We start from the raw sequence: 19,696 nt of genomic DNA on the forward strand, positions 1-19,696 counted from the left end.
ACTTGGAGAGATCCGGGTTTCATTCTGCAGGAGGTTTTGGCTGGAGGGGCCTGATGTTGGGGGAAGAAATCAATGGGCTACCTCTGGACCCAGCATGGTCAGTGGGTCACGGAAGTTAGGTCCCTGGAGGCCTGCAGCAGAGAGAGACACACACACACACACACACACACACACACACACCCCCACCCTGCCTGGGGGCTGGGATTAAGTCCTGCCCTGGGTTGAAGTTCAGAGACTAGACAGAGAGCTTGAGGCAGCAGGCATTGGGGCACGTGGAGGCTGGCATGCTGTCCCTTCAGGGGGGATGTCCGTGTGCTGTGGACCCCAGTGCAGTTTCCACCTGCGCTGGCCACAGCCTCAGGCCAGGCCAGCCCCTGCTTTCTCAAGAGACTGCATCATACTGATGCCCAGGGGTGTAGCCCCTGAATTTGCCTGTGGAGTGGCTCTTGCTCCTTTCCCAAAGGCTCTGTTCAGTCCCTGTGGCAGAAGGACATCCCTCATCCCTGCATCCAGGGCCCTGAACCCCTTGGCCTGTGCTCAGGTGTGTGCTGCCCTGCCCTCCTTGCCCCAGCTGGTCTCCTTTGGGTCTGCCATAGGTCCTGCCCAGGACACTCTAGGATGGGGATGGGAAGGGCCTGGCAAGGGCCTGGGCCTTGTAGAGAAGGTGTTGGAGGGACAGTAGCGAGGGGTGGGGAGCAGCCAGTCTGGGAGCCAAAGTGGGCGTGCAGGAGCGGCTGAAGCTTGGATGTGGGGAGGGTCTGGGATCGGCCTGGAAAGATGGTTGAGTCCATAAAGCCATATCCTAAAGCAGAGTGGAGCTGGAGGGGGTGGGCTTGTGTGTGTTGGGGGGAAGGTAGTCATTATCATTAGATACATACCCCTTCTTATTTAGGAAATATGTGAATATATCCCACTAAAAAATTTTCAAAAATTGGTTAATGAAGTTATTTTGCTATCCCGGTCCCTTCCTCCTTGCCCACAGGCTTTACTACTATTTTCTAAGTCCAAGCTTTGTTCCTTTTTTTTTTTTTAAAGTTTACTTATTTATTTGACAGACAGAGATCACAAGCAGGCAGAGAGGCAGGCAGAGAGAGAGGAGGAAGCAGGCTCTCTGCAGAGCAGAGAGGCCGACACGGGGCTCGATCCCAGGACCCTAGGACCATGACCCGAGCCGAAGGCAGAGGCTTTTTTTTTTTTTTTTTTTTTTAAAGATTTTATTTATTTATTTGACAGAGAGAGATCACAAGTAGGCAGAGAGGCAGGCAGAGAGAGAGGAGGAAGCAGGCTCCCTGCTGAGCAGAGAGCCCGATGCGGGACTCGATCCCAGGACCCTGAGATCATGACCTGAGCCGAAGGCAGAGGCTTAACCCACTGAGCCACCCAGGCGCCCCGCGAAGGCAGAGGCTTTAACCCACTGAGCCACCCAGGCGCCCCTTTACTACTATTTTCAGTTTGAAAGAAAGCTTCCAGAACTTCTCAGCAGTTAAACTGATGTCCACCCACAGGTCCATGGAGACACGTGTCCGTCCCTGACATGTCTAGGCTCTGTGGGACTCAGCATGGAGGCCCCTGTGTGGGCCTGGTCGTATTTTTGTTTTGTTTTGTTTTGCTTGTTTGTTTGCAGGGGTTGGGGGGGGGACTCTGGTAGGCGGCTGGGTGGTTGTTACATTTTCATGATCCTCAACCATGCCAAGAAGTATCCTTCCACAGCTCTCCCAGGCGGATAGACTTGGGTATTTCTGGAAGATAATAGGCTACAGTAGCGAGCTTCACTGAATGCTACAGAGTAGCAGGCTCTCCTGAGGCTTTCTTGAATGCATCCTTTAGTCCTTACAAACTCTGGGCGGGGTTCGCTATGACTGTGTCCGTTTTACAGATGGGGAAGTGAGGCAAAGAGAAGTAACTTGCCCAGGGTCACACAGCTAGTAAGTAGAACTTACTTTTCAAGAAAGCAGTTTACTGTTTAATCAAGTATATATCCCTGGTTTAAAAAAGACAGCTGGTACCAACAGACTCTTAACGAAAAGGAGCTGTTCTCACCCTTTTCTTCTCCGGGCCTTTTTGAATGGAGTGAGGGATGTGTCAGGCTTGTGTTCTGGAAAGGCCAAGTGGGTGTGTGTGCATTGGGATGCTGGACTAAGGGGCCCAGAGGCTGGTGTTTGAGGGAGGCACGGTGATGGGGGCAGGGTGGAGGAGGCAGAAGGTATTGGGGGTCTCCTGCTCAAGGATGGCAGATGCCAGGTGGGATCGCTGCAGCTGCCCCCCACCCCCCGACGTGGCGCAGAGGAGGCAGGTGGAGGCAGGCCAGGCTTGTGGTGAGACCGCTGTTGCTCCTTTGCTTCCTAGACAATCTTGATGCTGGCCCAGAGCAGAGACTGAGCTGGACTACTGGAGCCTCGGTGAGTGGAGGCTGGGCCCCACCTGGGGAAGGCAGTGGGGGGCTACAGCCACACGGACAGGCTGGGGCGCCTTCCACTGGGTGTGGGTGGTGACCCAGAAGCTCTGGTCTGACTGGGCCCAGTGTGCACAATCCCAAGTGCCCTGGGACGCCTAGGTGGCTCAGTCGATTAAGCCTCTGACTCTGGATTTCGCTCAGGTCACGATCTCAGGGTCGTGCGACTGAGCCTTATGCCGTCCTCTGTGCTCAGTTCGGAGTCTGCTTGACACTGTCCCTCTCTCTGTGTCCTCCCCAAGCGTGTGTGTGCAGGCTCAGTCTCTCTCAAATAAATCTTAAAACAAAACTAAAACCCCCAAACCAGGTGTCCTGCCATGGGAGCCACTGCCAGCCAGCCCCCCCACCCCCTGCCCCCAGCTCTCTGAGACCAAGCTTTCCTTGGGAGGGCAGGCTCTACAGTGGGACCTGCGGGAGAGCTGGATCCTGGAGCACAAGGACTGGGAATTCAGGTTTGGGGTAGGAGGGCCTGTCCAGACATTGTTCTGGGCCAGCAACAGGCCAGAGTCGGTGCAACTTTTTGGAAGTGCACCTCCAGGCTTCAGCCAGGAAGAAGGCCGTCTGATGCCCTTAAGGAAATCCCCGCCAGTCCTGGTGAGCCAGGGGTCCTGGGGCTGCCTTCAAAACAGGAAGCGCCCGTTCCAGGAACGCTAGGAACACTAGCGGCAGGAAGCTTTGCCGGCTGTGCCTGGCGCCTCCCGCACCGCACTGTGGCTTGAGCTCCCCAGCCAGGTGGGTCACCCTTTGCTCTGGGACCCGGCCAGGCAGGTCCCCTGAGGCTTTGTTTATCCAGGAAGTGGGTGGGGGAGCTGCTGCCTCTGGAGTGTGACCCAGGTCCCTCCTGCCACCCTGGATGACTTGGGCTCAGTCTGAGGTGGGGAGGAGTTTGGAACACTGGGATCTGAGTCACTTTGCCCACCACCTCAGGGTTCCTGGGGCAGGAGTGTGGGTGGTGGGCAGCACAGGGTGGCTGGGAGGGCTGCATAGCATCGGGGCCAGTGTTAATGCTGCCGGTGGGATCTGGGCCAGCTCTCCTTGATGCCATACCCAGTACTGGTTGAACAGTTCCGATGTGCCAGACCTGGGGGCTCTGGGGCAGAGGACCAGGCTGAGGGAGGGTCCAGGGCAAGCTTCTTCAGAACAGGAGTGCTCCAAGAGTTCCCCGACTGGGTCCGCTATGTCTCAAGTCCTGGCCCAGCGGGTGGACCAACAGAGGGGCCCTGGGCTCCTTGGGTCCACGTGGGTCCGACTGCTGCAGGCAGGGGTGGCCAGGGCTCCGGCCCCGCCCCCGCGCCCCGACCCCGCCTGCCTGCACTCCCTCCCTGGGCCCCGGGAACATTCCATTCATTCCGGGCTCCAGCAGGCGGGTGGGATCCGAGAGGGGCCAGGGTCTTGGCGGCGACCGACCGACCGGGGGACGCCGGTGAGTGGGACCGGGTTGGGGAGGGCCAGCCTGTGCCCGAGGCCAAGGGGCCAGGAGGCCCACGCCCACACCCCCTTCGCCCTGGCCGGCGCCACTCAGTGGACTTTGGGCCCCAACACGGCGCTCGGCGCAGGGGCGGGGGGGGGGGGGGAGGGGGATGGGCGAGGGGGCGGGTCCTTGGGCGCTTCCCTTCCCGGGGAGGGACGGGGGAGGGACGGCGGCAGTGACCAAACCATGGGTGCCTGAGCCAGCGGCCAGGCCCTGGCGCGCTTGGTTCTGCGAAGTCTTAGGGTCAGGGACAGTCAGGCTGCACGCCTGGGGACCTCCCAAATGGCTCTCTCCTCCCTGTGGGAGCCACAGAGGCAGAAGGGACCCCCACCATTCAGCGGGGTGCCCTGAAGGGCTGGTGAACTCTTCCTGTCCCGGACTCAATCCCCAAGCGTCTCCCTGGCTCTCCTGCTACTCCCCTGCCTTGGGCCGCCTTCGCTTCACCCTGGTACTGCCCAGCCTTCTGCCCCAGGCAGCCAGGGGTTCCCTGCCAGGTCCCTGCTGTCTCCCCTTCTGGACATCCTCCAGCTCACCCATGGGTGTGGTCTCTGGGGGCCAGGCAAGAGCTTTGCGCTCCAGTACAAGGAGGGGGCTCTCCGCAGGGGCAGCGGCAGCGGCAGCGGCTGCCCTGCCGAGAGCATCTTCCCCAGCCACTGTGTCCTGCTTGGGCTGGAGCCCCGCCGCGACCCTGCGGTAGAGAGGACTTTGTCAATGCTTGCTTCTTGGTTGTACTTCCTCAAGAGGTTTGAGGAAGGTTGTGGATACTCGGAACGGCAGGATGCCCGGGGGGCGGTGAATAGCCACGCTGGGCAGGGGCTTCCTCGTGGCCCCGGCAGAGAAGGACATCAGCTTGACGGAAGACTCACGGAAGAATCATTCCAGTAAACACAGCTTTGCCCAAAGCCAGTGCTCCAGAGAAATGTCTCCTCTGGCCAAGGAGCAGAGCAGAGGCTTTTCTGCTTTCCTGGGAGAGAGGAACAAGGACACGTGGCAAGGCAGGATGTCGGCAGGGTAGTAGAGAGGCAAGAGCGTGTCCGGGGAGGTGGTGTGTGAGGAGGCCACGGAGGGAGAACCAGTTCCTCCGCGAGCGCGGTGCGGGCTGTTCTGGGGAGTCTGGGAGACCAGGGTGGGTCCCTCCATCCCTTCTGCCGTCTCTGCCCCACTCGGGCGTAGGGAGAGGCAAGATGGCCATCAGTGTCCTGCCAGTGAGGGGCGTGCTCAGGGAGGGTGACAGCTGCGGGCGCTCATGCCCGCATCTGGAGAGGGCAGTTTGGGGGGGGTGCCAGCGGAGGGTGGTACTGGGGGTTCTGACCAGGACAGGGCAGGCTCTGCAAGCTGGGAGCCCCCAGGTTGAAGAGGCCTAGAGGCAGAATGTCCCTGCCCGAGTTTGCCAGAGATCCCCGTGTCCCTGAGTCGGGGAGCGAGACCCACGTAAGCTCTGGGTCCTCTAATTTGGGGACACCGCGTCTCACCATGGCTTTGGCAGCTCATCCCTCATACACACGGATACATGTGCCGGAACATCCAGGACCTGTTCTCAGAGGGACCCCTGCACACTGGCTGGCCCAGCCCCAGCCCTGCAGGCAGCATGCCCCTGTAGTCTCCTGGCTGTCCCCCTCGCAGAGAGCTGGTGGGTTCTGGAAACTCCTCCCAGGGTCCCACACCTGAGGGTCTCCTGGGGAGAAGGGAGGCAGGGCAGATGGAATCTGCTGGGTCACCAGGGGGAGGGAGCCCAGAGGTTTGAGGAGGGAGGGCTGGGCTGGGGTAAATGCATGTGTCAGGAGAGTGTGCAAGTCTTGACCCCAGGTCTGTGAGTTAAGCCCCATGTTGGGTGTTGAGATTACTTTAAAAAAAAAGTGTGTATGTGCCTTTGCTGACTCACATCATTGGTTTCTCCTCTTCATCAGCTTCCTCTGTCTCCCTCGAGGTTGACCCATCTGTGGAAAGTCACCTGTCAGGCAGGGGTGTGCCCTGTGCCCTGTCAGCCTGGGCTTGTGCTTGGGGTTCACGGAGCCCCGGGGTCTCACGGTGTGGGCGGGCACATGCATGAGTGCCCAGACACTGTCTAGAGGGGCTGCTCCGTTCCCTGGGAGGTGGGCCTGCAGGTGCTTTGAGACCCAGGAGGTGAGATCATGGCCATGCTGGGGGCAGCCACCCCTGTACCTGTCCTACTTAGTGGTGGTGGCTGGGCTCTGGTCGGTAGGTTGGCTTATAGGTCGAACCTCTTGAGAAGGACTGGGAGTCGGTCTCCTTGGAGAGGAGGAGGGCAGGTGGGCCCGGTCAGATGTGGAGGAAGGCAGAGGAGGGCCGGGCACTCCTGGTGTGTCCTCTGCGGCCCTGACCCCCGCTGGCCTTTGTTCTAGTTTCCCGGGCAGGTCCCTCAAGGGGACGCGTCCTCGGCACTGGGTGGGTCCTCCGGGCCCGGGCCCCCCTGACCCTTCTCTGTCCCCCCAGGGTGCGAGGGGTGATGGCTCTGCCGCTCTGGGCCCTGACCCTCCTGGGCCTGGTGGGCACCGGGGCGGGCCTGCGGCCCCGCAGGCTGGACGTCTTCCGCAGCGACACGGAGCTGAACCACCTGGTTGTGGACGAGGCGTCGGGCGTGCTGTATGTGGGGGCTGTGAACGCGCTCTACCAGCTCAGTGCGGATCTGCAGCTGCGGCAGCAGGCCACCACGGGCCCGGCTCTGGACAACAAGAAGTGCACGCCGCCCATTGAGCCGAGCCAGTGCCACGAGGCCGTGCAGACCGACAACGTCAACCAGCTCCTGCTGCTCGACCCACCCGGGAAGCGCCTCGTCGAGTGCGGGAGCCTCTTCAAGGGGATCTGTGCCCTGCGCGCCCTGAGCAACATCTCCACACGCCTCTTCTACGAGGACGGCAGCGGCGAGAAGTCCTTTGTGGCCAGCAACGACGAGAGCGTGGCCACGGTGGGGCTGGTGAGCGCCACGAGCCCCAGTGGCGAGCGGGTTCTGTTCGTGGGCAAAGGCAACGGGCCCCATGACAACGGCATCATTGTGAGCACCCGCCTGCTGGACCGGGCCGAGGGCAGGGAGGCCTTCGAGGCCTATACCGACCACGCCACCTACAAGGCCGGATACCTGTCCACCAACACACAGCAGTTCGTGGCCGCCTTTGAGGACGGTCTCTACGTTTTCTTTGTCTTCAACCAGCAGGACAAGCACCCGCCCCGAAACCGCACGCTCCTGGCTCGCATGTGCAAGCAGGACCCCTTCTATTACTCCTACCTGGAGATGGACCTGGAGTGCCTCGACCCCAGTGAGCCCCAGACCCCGGCCTTCGGTACCTGCTTGGCGGCCTCTGTGGCCGGGCTGAGCGCGAGCAGGGTGCTGTACGCCGTCTTCAGCAGGGACGGCCGGAGCGGTGGGGGACCCCACGCAGGCCTCTGCCTGTTCCCGCTGGACGAGGTCCATGCCAAGATGGAGGCCAGCCGCAACGCCTGCTACACAGGCACCCGGGACGTGGGCCGCGACACCTTCTACAAGCCCTTCCACGGCGAGATCCAGTGTGGTGGCCACGGGCCGGTATGTGACCTCAGCACCTCCTCGCAGAGGCCTGGCTCACCTGCGTCCCTGCGGGTCTGTGTGTTGTTGCTCTCGTGGGTGTGTCCCCCTCCCCTGCTCTGGAGGGCCCGGCGAGAGGGTGTGTGTGTGTGACGTGTCACTGGGTCAGGTCCCACCCGCGGCCCCTGCTTCTTCCTGGTGTCTGCCTCTCTGCCCTCAGCCTAGTCCAGCAGGCAGGTGCTGTTGGGTCATGGGGCCTCTCCCTCTGGCCTGGGCTCTGGGCACTGAGCCAGAAGACAGGGAACCTGGGAGTCGGGCGTGCATCACTGCCTACCTGGGTGGTGTCCCTGATTGTGGCTCTTGGTCCTGGGGACGTGTGTGGGGACTGCATGTCCTGGGAGCCCTCGTAGGGAGGGCGTCCAGAGCTGGGGGATCTGTGCCCAGAGCTGACCCCTGGTCCACAGGCCGCCAGTGAGAGCTTCCCGTGTGGCTCTGAGCACCTGCCTTACCCGCTGGGCAGCAGAGATGGACTCACAGCGACGGCCGTGCTGCACCGTGGTGGCCTGAACCTGACGGCTGTGGTGGTGACCGCTGAGCACGGCCACACTGTTGCCTTCCTGGGTACCTCGGATGGCCAGGTCCTCAAGGTGAGGCCTGGGCTAGGGCTGGGCCGCTCCCTGGGGGGCCATCCACGCAAGACCCGCATCTCACACGCCTGCCCTCGCCCCCACAGGTGTACCTTGCCCCAGATGGCAGCTCTGCGGAATACGGCTCCATCCTTGTGGAGATCAACAAGAGAATCAAGCGGGACCTGGTGCTGTCCCCGGATCTGGCCTTTCTCTACACCATGACCCAGGACAAGGTGGGCCTCTGCAGCCCCTGGGGGAGGGGCATCGGTGGTCCAGGCCACTGTCCGAAGCCTGGAGAGGTGCAGAGGAGGACGGGAAGAGTGCCCATGTCTCCCTAGTGCCTTCCTTCTGTCTGAAACTCGTTTTCGTCTGTGGCCCCGCCCCAGTTCCATTCTGACAGAAGGGGCCTGTGCAGCCCTGTGAGCTCAGACAGAGCTCATGGGCGAGGCCCCCCAGTCCACCACAGTTGGGACCCCACATTATCCTGGGCCAATGATAGCCACAGGGCAGGCCCACCAGAACCTGGAGGGCAGCTGCTTCTGGACCCTCACCAGTAAGCCTTGCATTGGGATCAGGCTTTTAAAGCTCAGAAAGGTGCGATCAAGGAATACCTGGGCCGAAGAGCCAGGCCCTCGCCCACTCACCGCCCTGTTGCCCTCAGGTTTTCCGGTTCCCCGTGCAGGACTGTCTGAGCTACCCGACCTGCGGACAGTGTCACGGCTCTCAGGACCCCTACTGTGGCTGGTGTGTCATCGAGGGCCGGTGAGTGTCCAGGACTCCAGGGGTCTCAGCCCTGCCCCGGGGGGCCTGGGGGTGTGGCTGACAGGGCCCAGGACTAAAGCTACCCCCTGCCCCCTAGATGCACCAGGAGGGCCGAGTGCTCACGGGCCGAGGAGAGTGGCCACTGGCTGTGGAGCCGGGACAAGTCCTGTGTAGCCATCACCGGGGCCCAGCCACAGAACATGAGCCGGCGGGCCCAGGGGGAGGTGCGTGGTGCGGTTGGGCAGGGCCCTGGTGCTGGGCAGGGCTGGGTCTTCTGCTGGCCTGGGGCTGTCGGGTCCACGGGGAGAACCGCGGCGTGTTCTCTCTCTCCGGCCTGGGTTCTGGGCGCTGAGCCTGAGGACAGGGAGCCTTTCCTTTGTTGGGTTCCCTGGCCCCTATGACCCGGGGGACCCTGTTCCCAGTGCGACAAAGTCTGTTCCAAGGGGTCCGCGTGTGCACGCACAGGAATGCTGGAGAGCGGGATGTGCACACGCACCCTGCACGGAGAGGTTCTCGTGTGAGCCTCGCCCCTCCCCAGGTGCAGCTGACTGTCCGTCCCCTCCCGGCCCTGAGCGACGAGGATGAACTACTGTGCCTCTTCGGTGACTCTCCCGCGCACCCGGCCCGCGTGCAGGAGGATGCCGTCATCTGCAACTCCCCACATACCATCCCTGACACGCCACCCGGCCACGGTGAGGCCCCCATGCAGCTGCCGGGTGGCACCTCTGGTCCCAGCGGTGCAGCCTGAGGCCGAGACACCCCTGCCTCGGTCGATTGAGGTGGAGGGCCCTGCAGCCGTGGGAGAGGGGGCCGCGTGCTCTCGGCACCACAGGGGGCCAGCTCGAGGCTTTGCTGTCCAGGCAGAGACCCCTTACGCCTCCCTAGCCCTATCCGGCCTGAGATGGTCTGAACTGCTGTTCAGACGCGGCAGCCCCCAGTGAGGGCAGCTCACTGGTGCAGACAGGGCCTTGACACTGACGCTCCACGAGCCTTTGTGCCTACAGAGACAGAGAGAGGGTAGAGGAGCGCAGAGCCCTGGGAGCCGGCCCTGGAGCCGAGATCTGAGAGCATGGGCAGGCCTGGCTGAGCCCAGTGCACGTCACAGACCAGAGATCTCCCCCGGGCCTGTGGGAGCTCCGATGGGGCAAGGGTTTGGCTGCAGAGGCCCCGTGCCCCTTGCCCTGCCCCCACCCCGCCAGCCTTACCCTGCGCGCGGAGGCCCCCACCTGATGCCGCCCTGGTCTCTGTCCGCAGACCACGTGGCTGTGAACATCGAGCTGCTGTTCAGACGCGGCAGCGTCTTCCTCACGTCCCACCTGTACCCCTTCTACGACTGCCGGGAGGCCATGAGCCTGGCGGAGAACCTGCCGTGAGTGTCTCGCTGGCCTGGTGCGCCTGTCACCTGGTCCCCGCTCCGGGCCCTGCACCCTTCACCGCCCTCTCCCCCGGGGCCCAGTGGGCCCCGCGCTCCTCACCACCCTCTCCTCCAGGTGCATCTCCTGTGCAAGCAACCGCTGGACCTGCCAGTGGGACCTGCGCTACCACGAGTGCCGGGAGGCCTCCCCCAACCCCGAGGAGGGCATCGTCCGCGCCCACATGGTGAGGGTCGTACACCCCGTGCGGAGGCTGCGTTGCTTGGCCGTGGCCACGGGGCCCCTGACCAGCTTTCTTCTCTCCAGGAGGACAACTGCCCTCAATTCCTGAACCCCAGCCCACTGGTCATCCCCATGAACCACGAGACGGATGTGACCTTCCAGGGCAAGAACCTGGACACAGTGAAGGTGGCAGGGCTTGTGGGGTACTGGCCAGGGAGCCCAGCAGGGGCCGTGGGGGTTGGTGGAGAGTCCGTGGGGCTCCTTCAGAGCATTTTCCTGCAAAACCAAAGTTCAGGTGTCTGGTGCACCTTTGAGCTTTCTTGGGCTTGGGACCCGGCACACAAGGGAGGTGCTCCGCGTGTATCTGGGCACAGAAGGCAGCAGAGACACCAGAACGGGGTGGCATTCAAATGGACCTCGAGGACATAGAGAGCAGGAGACCAGTGGGGATCGAGCTGGGCACGTTGAGTGGCCGGGACGCTGCCTGGTGAGGGGCAGTGGGCCGTGCTCTGGGTCTCAGCAAGACGGGCACGTCCGGGAGCAGCCGGATGGTCAGCCCAGTGGATGGCCGTGGGGCCCAGAGAGGGCTGGAAGGGCAGGATGGGAGGTCTGCTGGGGGTCCTAACCACACCACCTTGCAGGGGTCCTCTTTGTACGTGGGCAGTGACTTGCTCAAGTTTGAGGAGCCAGTGAGCACACAGGAGCCAGGAACCTTCTTCTTTCGGACCCCAAAGGTGCGGCTCCCAGGGCAGGCAGGCCACGCTGCTGGATCCCGAGGAAGGGTCTTGGGGGCACAGGCGGGGTAGGGGTGCACGGGGGCTGGGGGCGCCTTGGAACGTTTGTGTGTCTCCCACCTCCCTGCAATCAGAGTGATCGTGATCGGTCTGAGCCACAGCTTGCTGCCCCTGGAGGCCTCCCCCTGCTGCCCCTCAGCTGTGGGGGGACTACGTGGTCCAGACCCAGGGGTGGGGGAGCGGGGAGTACAGCGGGTCCCTGCGTGTTCCTCCAGCTGTCCCATGACGCCAACGAGACACTGCCTTTGCACCTGTATGTCAAGTCCTACGGCAAGAATGTCGACAGCAAGCTCCAAGGTAGGTGGGGCGGGCCACGGGGATGGCCGGGAGCAGGAAGTAGGTGACCCCCCTGACACCTGGCCACTTCGTTCGCAGTTACCCTCTACAGCTGCTCCTTTGGCCGCAGCGACTGCAGCCTGTGCCTGGCGGCAGACCCCGCGTACAAGTGTGTGTGGTGTGTGGGGCAGGGCCGCTGCGTGTACGAGGGCCTGTGCAGCAACAGCACCTCCGAGTGCCCGCCGCCCGTCATCACCAGGGTGAGCCCCCACCCCTGCCTGGGGCGGGGGGGTGGACCTTGGCCTGGCTGCTGCCCCGCCCCTCCTCCACCCGAGCAGCTGGGTCAGCTGGGCTCCGCCAATTCCAGATTCATCCTGAGACGGGCCCGCTGGGCGGCGGCATCCGGGTCACCATCCTTGGGTCCAATTTGGGGGTCAGAGCAGAGGATGTCAAGAGGGTCAGTGTGGCGGGCCAGAACTGCGTCTTTGAGCCGGAGCGTTATTCCGTGTCCACACGGTGAGTGGCTAGCCTGCAGTCTGGGCAGCGTTGGCTGTGCTGGGGGCGCAGGCGGCCGGGTGGTTGGAGGAGGATGGGAGGCAGACATGCGTGGGTGCCCAGGATGTGCACACCCACTGCGGACTGTCCTGCCTTGTCTGGGAGTCCAGGATCGTGTGCGCTGTCGAGGCAGCCCCGGAGCCCATCACCGGGGGGGTCGTGGTGAATGTCAGCGGGAAGCTGGGCCACTCGCCAGCCCACGTCCAGTTCACCTACCAGGTAGGGGCCTGGCCTTTTGACCTGGGGGTTGTGTGTTGACGTGGGCTAGGGTGGGCCGAGTCCCCGACGCCCCAGCCCGACCCGAATGCATCCGTTGGCCTTCTAGCAGCCGCAGCCCCTCCGCGTGGAGCCAAAGCAGGGTCCCCAGGCAGGGGGCACCACACTGACCATCAGCGGCACCCACTTGGACACAGGCTCTGCAGAGGACGTGCGGGTGACCCTCAACGACGTCCCTTGTAAAGTGTGCGTGTCATCTGCAGGCTGGGGCTCTCTGGCCCTCAGTCTGGCCGGAGTGGGCAGTGGAAGTAGCCTCATCTGCTGACCCCCACCCCGGCCTGGGCCTGGGGTTGACAGTGGCTCCCCCTCCCCCACCAGGACGCAGTTCGGGGCCCAGCTCCAGTGTGTGACTGGCCCACAGCCCGTGCTGGGCGAGCTGCCGCTGGAGGTTTACTACGGGGGCTCCCGGGTGTCCAGCCCCGCTGTTGTCTTCACCTACCGCGAGAACCCAGTGCTGCGGGCCTTTGAACCGCTGCGAAGTTTTGTCAGGTGTGGCCTCCTCCCCTCCCCGGGGACAGTGGTGCCAGCCGGGGGACCCCACCCCACACCCACCCCCTTCCGCTACTTCCCAGGAGTCCTCTGCCCACTAGGCTCATGAGGACGTCATGGGGCCGGTCCATCAGAGAACCCACTGTGTCCCCAGATCCGCTTCCTCCTAGAAACCCACGTGGGCAGGCCCCCCCACTTCTGACAAGCGATGGCAGTGCCCGTGGTCCTGTGCTCAGAGCTTGAACCCCCACTCTACCTCAGAGCTGCGTGAATATCTCAGAGCAGAGAGGGGTCGGGGCTCCGGGCCCTGCCCTCCCCCAGCCAGCCCACTGCGTGGCCGGAATTTGGGTGGGGGAGCTGGCTCGCCATGCCGGGCCCGCTCAGGCACTGCCCACCCCTGTCCCCAGTGGCGGCCGCAGCATCAACGTCACGGGGCAGGGCTTCAGCCTGGTGCAGAGATTCGCCATGGTGGTCATAGCTGAGCCCCTGCGGTCCTGGCGGCGGCGGCGGGAGGCCGGGCCCCTGCAGCCCGTGACGGTCAGTCCTGGTGTTGGCTCTGCTCCGGCGTGGTCCCCTTGGGAAGTGCGGGGTGGGGACGGGGCCTGACGGCCTGGCCTCGGCCTGCAGGTCGTGGGCACGGAGTACACATTCTACAACGACTCCAAGGTCGTGTTCTCGTCCCCCGCGGTCCCCGAGGAGCCCGAGGCCTACAATCTCACAGCCCTCATCCAGATGGACGGGCACCGGGCCCTGCTCAGGACCGAGGCCGGTGCCTTCGAGTATGTGGCCGACCCCACCTTTGAGAACTTCACGGGGGGAGTCAAGAAGCAGGTCAACAAGCTCATCCACGCCCGGGTGAGGACCGGCCGCTGCCCGGGGGTCGGTAGGGGAGGCGGCTGGAGGTATGGGCCAAGTCGGCCCTAGTGGCCCTGCCTCCCTCCCGGTCACTGTGTTGCTCCCCATGACCCCCACAGGGCACTAACCTGAACAAGGCAATGACGCTCCAGGAGGCCGAGGCCTTCGTGGGTGCCGAGCGCTGTATCATGAAGACGCTGACCGAGACGGACCTGTACTGTGAACCCCCAGAGGTGCAGCCGCCCCCGAAGCGGCGGCAGAAGCGGGACACGACCCACAACCTGCCGGAGTTCATTGTGCGTGCGGTCGCGCGGGTGCAGCTGGGGCGGGGCAGGCCAGATGCCGGTGGGTTCCCTGGCGGAGCCGCACCTGGCCCTACTGAGCCTGCCCTGCCCTGCAGGTGAAGTTTGGCTCCCGCGAGTGGGTGCTGGGCCGCGTGGAGTACGACACGAGGGTGAGCGACGTGCCGCTCAGCCTCATCCTGCCGCTGGTCATCGTGCCCATGGTGGCGGTCATTGCCGTGTCTGTCTACTGCTACTGGTGAGTCCCTCCGGCCACACACCCAGCCCGACACACAAGCTCTGAGCCACCAGGTGGACTGAGCCAGGCCAGGCCCTGTTAACCTCCCGGTGCCCGCAGGAGGAAGAGCCAGCAGGCGGAGCGCGAGTACGAGAAGATCAAGTCCCAGCTGGAGGGCTTGGAGGAGAGCGTGCGCGACCGCTGCAAAAAGGAGTTCACAGGTGGGCGGGGCGCGCGGGGTCCGCGGGCGGGGCGGGCGGGGTCCGCGGGGCGGGCGGGGTCCGCGGGGTGGGCGGGGCGGGCGGCCTGGCCAGGGCAGGCAGGATCCTCGGGCTGCCTGGACCCCGGAGTCCCCAAGGACACCTCTTGGGGACTGGGACGCAGGGAGCACGTTCTTGAAAGAAGCTACATTGGAAAGGCAGAGGTGGGCGGGGTGGCCAGCGGCTGGGATGCCTCACCCTGGCCTCCCCTCAGACCTGATGATCGAGATGGAGGACCAGACCAACGACGTTCACGAGGCAGGCATCCCCGTGCTGGACTACAAGACCTACACCGACCGCGTCTTCTTCCTGCCCTCCAAGGACGGCGACAAGGACGTGATGATCACAGGCAGGCTGGACATCCCAGAGTCACGGCGACCTGTGGTGGAGCAGGCTCTGTACCAGTTCTCCAACCTGCTCAACAGCAAGTCCTTCCTGGTCACCGTGAGTGGGGCCGGTCCCCAGGGCGGCTTGGGGAGGGCCAGGCAGAGACCAGGCTCAAGTGCTCACGGAGGCCTTGCCTGGCGACCCTCGCAGTTCATCCACACCCTGGAGAACCAGCGTGAGTTCTCCGCCCGCGCCAAGGTCTACTTTGCGTCCCTGCTGACCGTGGCGCTGCACGGGAAGCTGGAGTACTACACAGACATCATGCGCACGCTCTTCCTGGAGCTCATGGAGCAGTACGTGGTGGCCAAGAACCCCAAGCTGATGCTGCGCAGGTGTGTGGGCTGCGGGGGTGTGGGCGGGGCGCGTGGATGGCTGGGGGCGGGGCCTGCGTGCAGGGTGGGTGGCCACGGGGTTGGTCCGGGTGCACGGATGGCAGTGTGGGCGGGGAGGCGGTGGGCAGGGGCACACAGAGGGCAGTGGGGCGGGGCGGGGGTGACCCCAGTACCTGGGCTGCCAGCAGATGCAGGCAGTGCAGATAGGGAGGAAGGGTACGTGAGCCTCTGCTGGTCCCCTTGGCGTCAACTCTTGGTGGGATGGGGTGGACGGTGAGGAGTCCAGCACTAGGGTCACTGTAGGCTGCGTGCGTGCGTGCGTTCTGACGGGGACCCAGGGCCTGGATGCACGTGCTGTGGGTGCCTGGAGGAGCCGGCTGGGCCCAAGGGCACTGAGGGGTCCCTAGGGAAACACTTCTCGGCCCCTGCAGGTCTGAGACGGTGGTAGAAAGGATGCTGTCCAATTGGATGTCTATCTGCCTCTACCAATACCTCAAGGTGGGCTCCGGGGGGCCTGGCCAGGGTCGGGGAGGAATGTGGTGGTGCGCTCCCCGCCCTCCCCACACAGGTCCGCCTGCCTGTGCAGCATCGCCCAGGGCTCTGGCGTGGTCGTTCCCACCCACGGCTGAGCTGCCCTTTGTCCTCCCAGGACAGTGCTGGCGAGCCTCTGTACAAGCTGTTCAAGGCCATCAAGCACCAGGTGGAGAAGGGGCCAGTCGACGCTGTGCAGAAGAAGGCCAAATACACCCTCAATGACACGGGGCTGCTGGGGGACGATGTGGAGTATGCGCCCCTGGTGAGCCCTGGGGCCGCGGGCCCGGGGGGCTGGGCCGGGGCTCAGAGACTGCTCTCAGTGGCGCTGGGCTCTGGGCTGGATGGTGTTGGGGGACTCACGTGGGCCCAGCTGAGTTCGGACAGGGGTTGTGGGTCCCCCGCAGTTGCCTCTAGAGAGAGGCTCTATGTGTCCTGGGCACCTGGGTCTCCCCCAGGCCTGTGTGGGGCCTGGGTGTCCGCGTGTGCCTGGTGTTGAGCTTGTGTGCACAGGTGGGAGATGGCGTGGGGCACGTGGTGCCCGGGAGCCAGCCAGTCCCCAGGCTGCTCTCTTTGTCCTGTGGAGCCCGGGATTGGGACAGGGCCAGGCCACGCTACTCTGGGTGCTCTAGGGGCTCAGAGCTACCCCCGTTCCACTTGATGGTGGCCGTGGGGGACCCCAGAGTCTGCTTCCACACTGGTGGCCCGTGAGAGCAAGGGCCCTTATGCTGGCTCTCCACCCTGTGTCCTCCGACAGACAGTGAGCGTGATCGTGCAGGACGAAGGGACCGATGCTATCCCCGTCAAGGTCCTCAACTGTGACACCATCTCCCAGGTCAAGGAAAAGATCATTGACCAGGTGTACCGGGCGCGGCCCTGCTCCCGCTGGCCCAGGGCTGACAGTGTGGTCCTTGGTGAGCAAGGCCCTTGTGTTCCCTGCAGAGGGGTCCTGCCCTCAGAGGCTGGTTGGGCAGGGGGCGGGTATCGGGACAGCCCCAGGGAGCTGGGTTCCAGGCGTCGGGCTCCAGGTGCCGGGCTGTGTCCTTCCAGAGTGGCGTCCTGGGTCCACAGCCCAGATCCTGTCAGACCTGGACCTGACGTCTCAGCGGGAGGGCCGATGGAAACGCATCAACACGCTGATGCATTACAACGTGAGTGCCAGTGGGTGGGGGCGGGGGGCGGCGTTGGGCGCACGGAGGGCCGGGCTCCTTGCCTAGCGACACCCGCCCTCATGACCGCGTGCCCCAGGTCCGGGACGGAGCCACTCTGATCCTGTCCACTGTGGGAGTCTCTCAGCAGCCTGAGGACAGCCAGCCGGACCTGCCCGGGGAGCGTGAGTACCCCCGCCCCTGCTTTTGCCCTGGGCTCCTGTCGGCTCCGGAGGTCTGCGTGGACCAGTGCCCACCCTCGGCCGCCACGGCTGGGTGGGGGCTGCTGAGCTCCAGCCCTCCCCTCCAGCGCCGCTCCTCCCTCCCCTCCTCCCTCCCCTCCCCAGGCCACGCCCTCCTGGAGGAGGAGAACCGCGTGTGGCACTTGGTGCGGCCGACAGATGAGGTGGAGGAAGGCAGGTCCAAGCGGGGCAGCGTGAAGGAGAAGGAGCGCACCAAGGCCATCACGGAGATCTACTTGACGCGCCTGCTGTCCGTCAAGGTGGGCGCCGTGGCCCGCGGGCGGGCGGGGCGGGGCGGGCCGGGGCAGGCCGGGGGTGCTGAGCGCCTCCCCCACCCCTGCAGGGCACCCTGCAGCAGTTTGTGGACAACTTCTTCCAAAGCGTCCTGGCACCCGGGCTCGCCGTCCCGCCGGCAGTGAAGTATTTCTTCGACTTCCTGGACGAGCAGGCAGAGAGGCACGACATCAAGGACGAGGACACCGTCCACATCTGGAAGACCAACAGGTGGGCGCTGCTCCGTCCGCGGCCCCCTCGCCCCTGGCCTCAGCCGCCCCTCACTCCGCTGCTCTGCCCCAGCTTGCCGCTGCGGTTCTGGGTGAACGTCCTCAAGAACCCGCATTTCGTCTTCGACGTCCACGTGCACGAGGTGGTGGACGCCTCCCTGTCCGTCATCGCCCAGACCTTCATGGACGCCTGCACGCGCACCGAGCACAAGCTGAGCCGTGTGAGTGGGCGCCGGGAGGCGGAGGGCGGGTGGAGCCCGGCCCCGGGTGTGGCTGTGGCTGGAGGGCCCCAGGGTCGCTGGTGCCGGGCTGAGGAGCCGCGGGGGGAGGAGGCTCCCTGCGGTGTGCGGGCTGGGGAGAAAGGGAGGCGGGCAGCCTGGGACGCCCCACCTCTGCCTCCTGTGGGAGCCCACAGGATCGGAAGCTCCCCCTGTCTGGGGCTGGGCAAGGGTGGCTTCCCGGTGGGACCTCTGCTCCCCACCCCCCTTCTTTTCTCTGTCGTGTGTCCGTGCTGAGCTGCTGGGCACCTGGCTGTGTCCCCCGCAGGACTCCCCCAGCAACAAGCTGCTCTACGCCAAGGAAATCTCCACCTACAAGAAGATGGTAGAGGAGTGAGTGCCCCCTGACCCCAGCCCTGACCCCACCCAGTGGGCTCCGGGGTGGGGGGTGCTCGGGCCTGTGACTGGGAGGGGGCCCTGCAGCCCCGAGGACCCGTGGCCGCACCCCTTCCCTAACTGTACCCCACACCCTTGCAGTTATTACAAGGGGATCAGACAGATGGTACAGGTCAGCGACCAGGACATGAACACACACTTGGCAGAGATTTCCCGGGTAAGAGCTAAGAGCAGACGTAGGGGCCGCAGCAGCCGACCCCGCCCCAACAGAGCCGCCCTGCCCTTCCCCTGATGCCCCCTGCCATGTGGGGCAGGAGACGGTCCTTGGCGGGGGTGGCCAGATGGGCCGCCCCCTACGTGGGACTGCAGTGCCCTGGGAAGAGGCTGTGTGCCTGTGTGGATGGGGGGTGTGCCCGTCTGTGGACGTCCCACATCCCTCCGACACGCCCAGGACCCCCGTGTGTCTGTAGCCGTCTGCTGCTGCGCACTGGGTCACACTCCCCCTCCGTCCCTGTGCCCCCAGGCACACACAGACTCCCTCAACACCCTGGTGGCTCTGCATCAGCTCTATCAGTACACACAGAAGTACTACGATGAGGTATGGGGTGTGCTCCGGGGGAGGCGGCACTTGAGAGGTCCCCTTCCCTGGCCTGCGCTCTGACGTGGCCCCCCCTCAGATCATCAATGCCCTGGAGGAGGATCCCGCCGCCCAGAAGATGCAGCTGGCCTTCCGCCTCCAGCAGATCGCGGCCGCGCTGGAGAACAAAGTCACAGACCTCTGACCTCTGACCTCTGCCACCGCTGCCTCTGGGCGCAGGTGCGTGAGGCCCGTGTCAGGCATCGGGTGGCCCCTGGAACCTGAGGCCCAGTGGTGAGGCCCTTCCCTTTCACCAGCAGAGGAGGAGCCCCCAGGCGTCCGCGTGTGGGTGCCTGCGGGTGCCCTCGCCTTGGCGTCTGGTGGCTGTAACGTCCTTCTCCTGAGCCACAGCGCCTGGCGACCTCCGGCACCAGCCCCCCCTGCAGCACCAGCATCGGTGTCTGTGTCACACCTCCCAAGCGATTCGCGAACGTGCCTTACGCCCCTGGCGCTGCGCTGGGTCGTGCCTGAGCACCAGCAGCCGCCTCAGATCCCTGGGTTTGGCCTCCTGGGGGTGGGCTGGGAGTGCCCGCGGCCCCCGGGGCCTAGCGCCCAGACCGTGTCTGTCTGCCCCACTGGGGCAGGAGAAGTCATGCGGTACTCGCCTTCCTGACCTCACCTGGCCTGGCCTGTGGGGCGCGGGCTCTCCGGGTGGACGCCCTGTCCCGGGCCCCACCTCCAAGGTCAAGCTGGACGTCAGACGTCGAGGCCCAGGTGCCTGTCAGACAGGCTGTCCTGGAGGCCCTGGCCAGGTCCGAGGGGTCCCGGCCGTGCCGCCAGGACCACCCTCACCCCCTCCCCCTTTTGTAAATTTTGTTAATTATGAATCAAATACAATTGTTTTTTTCA

The 19,696-nt window shown here is 64.5% G+C and overlaps 1 protein-coding gene across 4 annotated transcripts in view; it reads left to right on the forward strand.

Moving 5' to 3' along the window:
• Positions 1 to 19,696, forward strand: part of PLXNB2 (plexin B2) — a 29,318-nt gene extending 9,622 nt beyond the window's left edge. For 3 of the 4 annotated variants that reach the window (XM_044226560.1, XM_044226561.1, XM_044226562.1), the window contains exons 2-37: positions 2,347 to 2,399; positions 6,378 to 7,464; positions 7,908 to 8,090; positions 8,177 to 8,305; positions 8,734 to 8,834; positions 8,932 to 9,058; positions 9,373 to 9,526; positions 10,089 to 10,203; positions 10,325 to 10,433; positions 10,514 to 10,615; positions 11,071 to 11,163; positions 11,439 to 11,520; positions 11,599 to 11,759; positions 11,867 to 12,015; positions 12,165 to 12,273; positions 12,380 to 12,516; positions 12,649 to 12,819; positions 13,227 to 13,356; positions 13,447 to 13,674; positions 13,794 to 13,970; positions 14,075 to 14,214; positions 14,314 to 14,414; positions 14,668 to 14,897; positions 14,991 to 15,172; positions 15,604 to 15,670; positions 15,822 to 15,968; positions 16,461 to 16,617; positions 16,754 to 16,854; positions 16,952 to 17,036; positions 17,199 to 17,353; positions 17,437 to 17,597; positions 17,670 to 17,817; positions 18,143 to 18,207; positions 18,352 to 18,427; positions 18,734 to 18,808; positions 18,888 to 19,696. In XM_044226560.1, the coding sequence (XP_044082495.1) occupies positions 6,391 to 7,464; positions 7,908 to 8,090; positions 8,177 to 8,305; positions 8,734 to 8,834; positions 8,932 to 9,058; positions 9,373 to 9,526; positions 10,089 to 10,203; positions 10,325 to 10,433; positions 10,514 to 10,615; positions 11,071 to 11,163; positions 11,439 to 11,520; positions 11,599 to 11,759; positions 11,867 to 12,015; positions 12,165 to 12,273; positions 12,380 to 12,516; positions 12,649 to 12,819; positions 13,227 to 13,356; positions 13,447 to 13,674; positions 13,794 to 13,970; positions 14,075 to 14,214; positions 14,314 to 14,414; positions 14,668 to 14,897; positions 14,991 to 15,172; positions 15,604 to 15,670; positions 15,822 to 15,968; positions 16,461 to 16,617; positions 16,754 to 16,854; positions 16,952 to 17,036; positions 17,199 to 17,353; positions 17,437 to 17,597; positions 17,670 to 17,817; positions 18,143 to 18,207; positions 18,352 to 18,427; positions 18,734 to 18,808; positions 18,888 to 18,992 (5,526 nt within the window). In that variant the 5' untranslated portion in view covers positions 2,347 to 2,399; positions 6,378 to 6,390 and the 3' untranslated portion in view covers positions 18,993 to 19,696. The remainder of the gene's footprint in view (positions 1 to 2,346; positions 2,400 to 6,377; positions 7,465 to 7,907; positions 8,091 to 8,176; positions 8,306 to 8,733; positions 8,835 to 8,931; positions 9,059 to 9,372; positions 9,527 to 10,088; positions 10,204 to 10,324; positions 10,434 to 10,513; positions 10,616 to 11,070; positions 11,164 to 11,438; positions 11,521 to 11,598; positions 11,760 to 11,866; positions 12,016 to 12,164; positions 12,274 to 12,379; positions 12,517 to 12,648; positions 12,820 to 13,226; positions 13,357 to 13,446; positions 13,675 to 13,793; positions 13,971 to 14,074; positions 14,215 to 14,313; positions 14,415 to 14,667; positions 14,898 to 14,990; positions 15,173 to 15,603; positions 15,671 to 15,821; positions 15,969 to 16,460; positions 16,618 to 16,753; positions 16,855 to 16,951; positions 17,037 to 17,198; positions 17,354 to 17,436; positions 17,598 to 17,669; positions 17,818 to 18,142; positions 18,208 to 18,351; positions 18,428 to 18,733; positions 18,809 to 18,887) is intronic. The other variant, XM_044226563.1, reaches the window with a different exon arrangement.

This window comes from Neovison vison, chromosome 12 (assembly GCF_020171115.1).
Source record: "Neovison vison isolate M4711 chromosome 12, ASM_NN_V1, whole genome shotgun sequence".
Lineage (NCBI taxonomy): Eukaryota > Metazoa > Chordata > Mammalia > Carnivora > Mustelidae > Neogale > Neogale vison.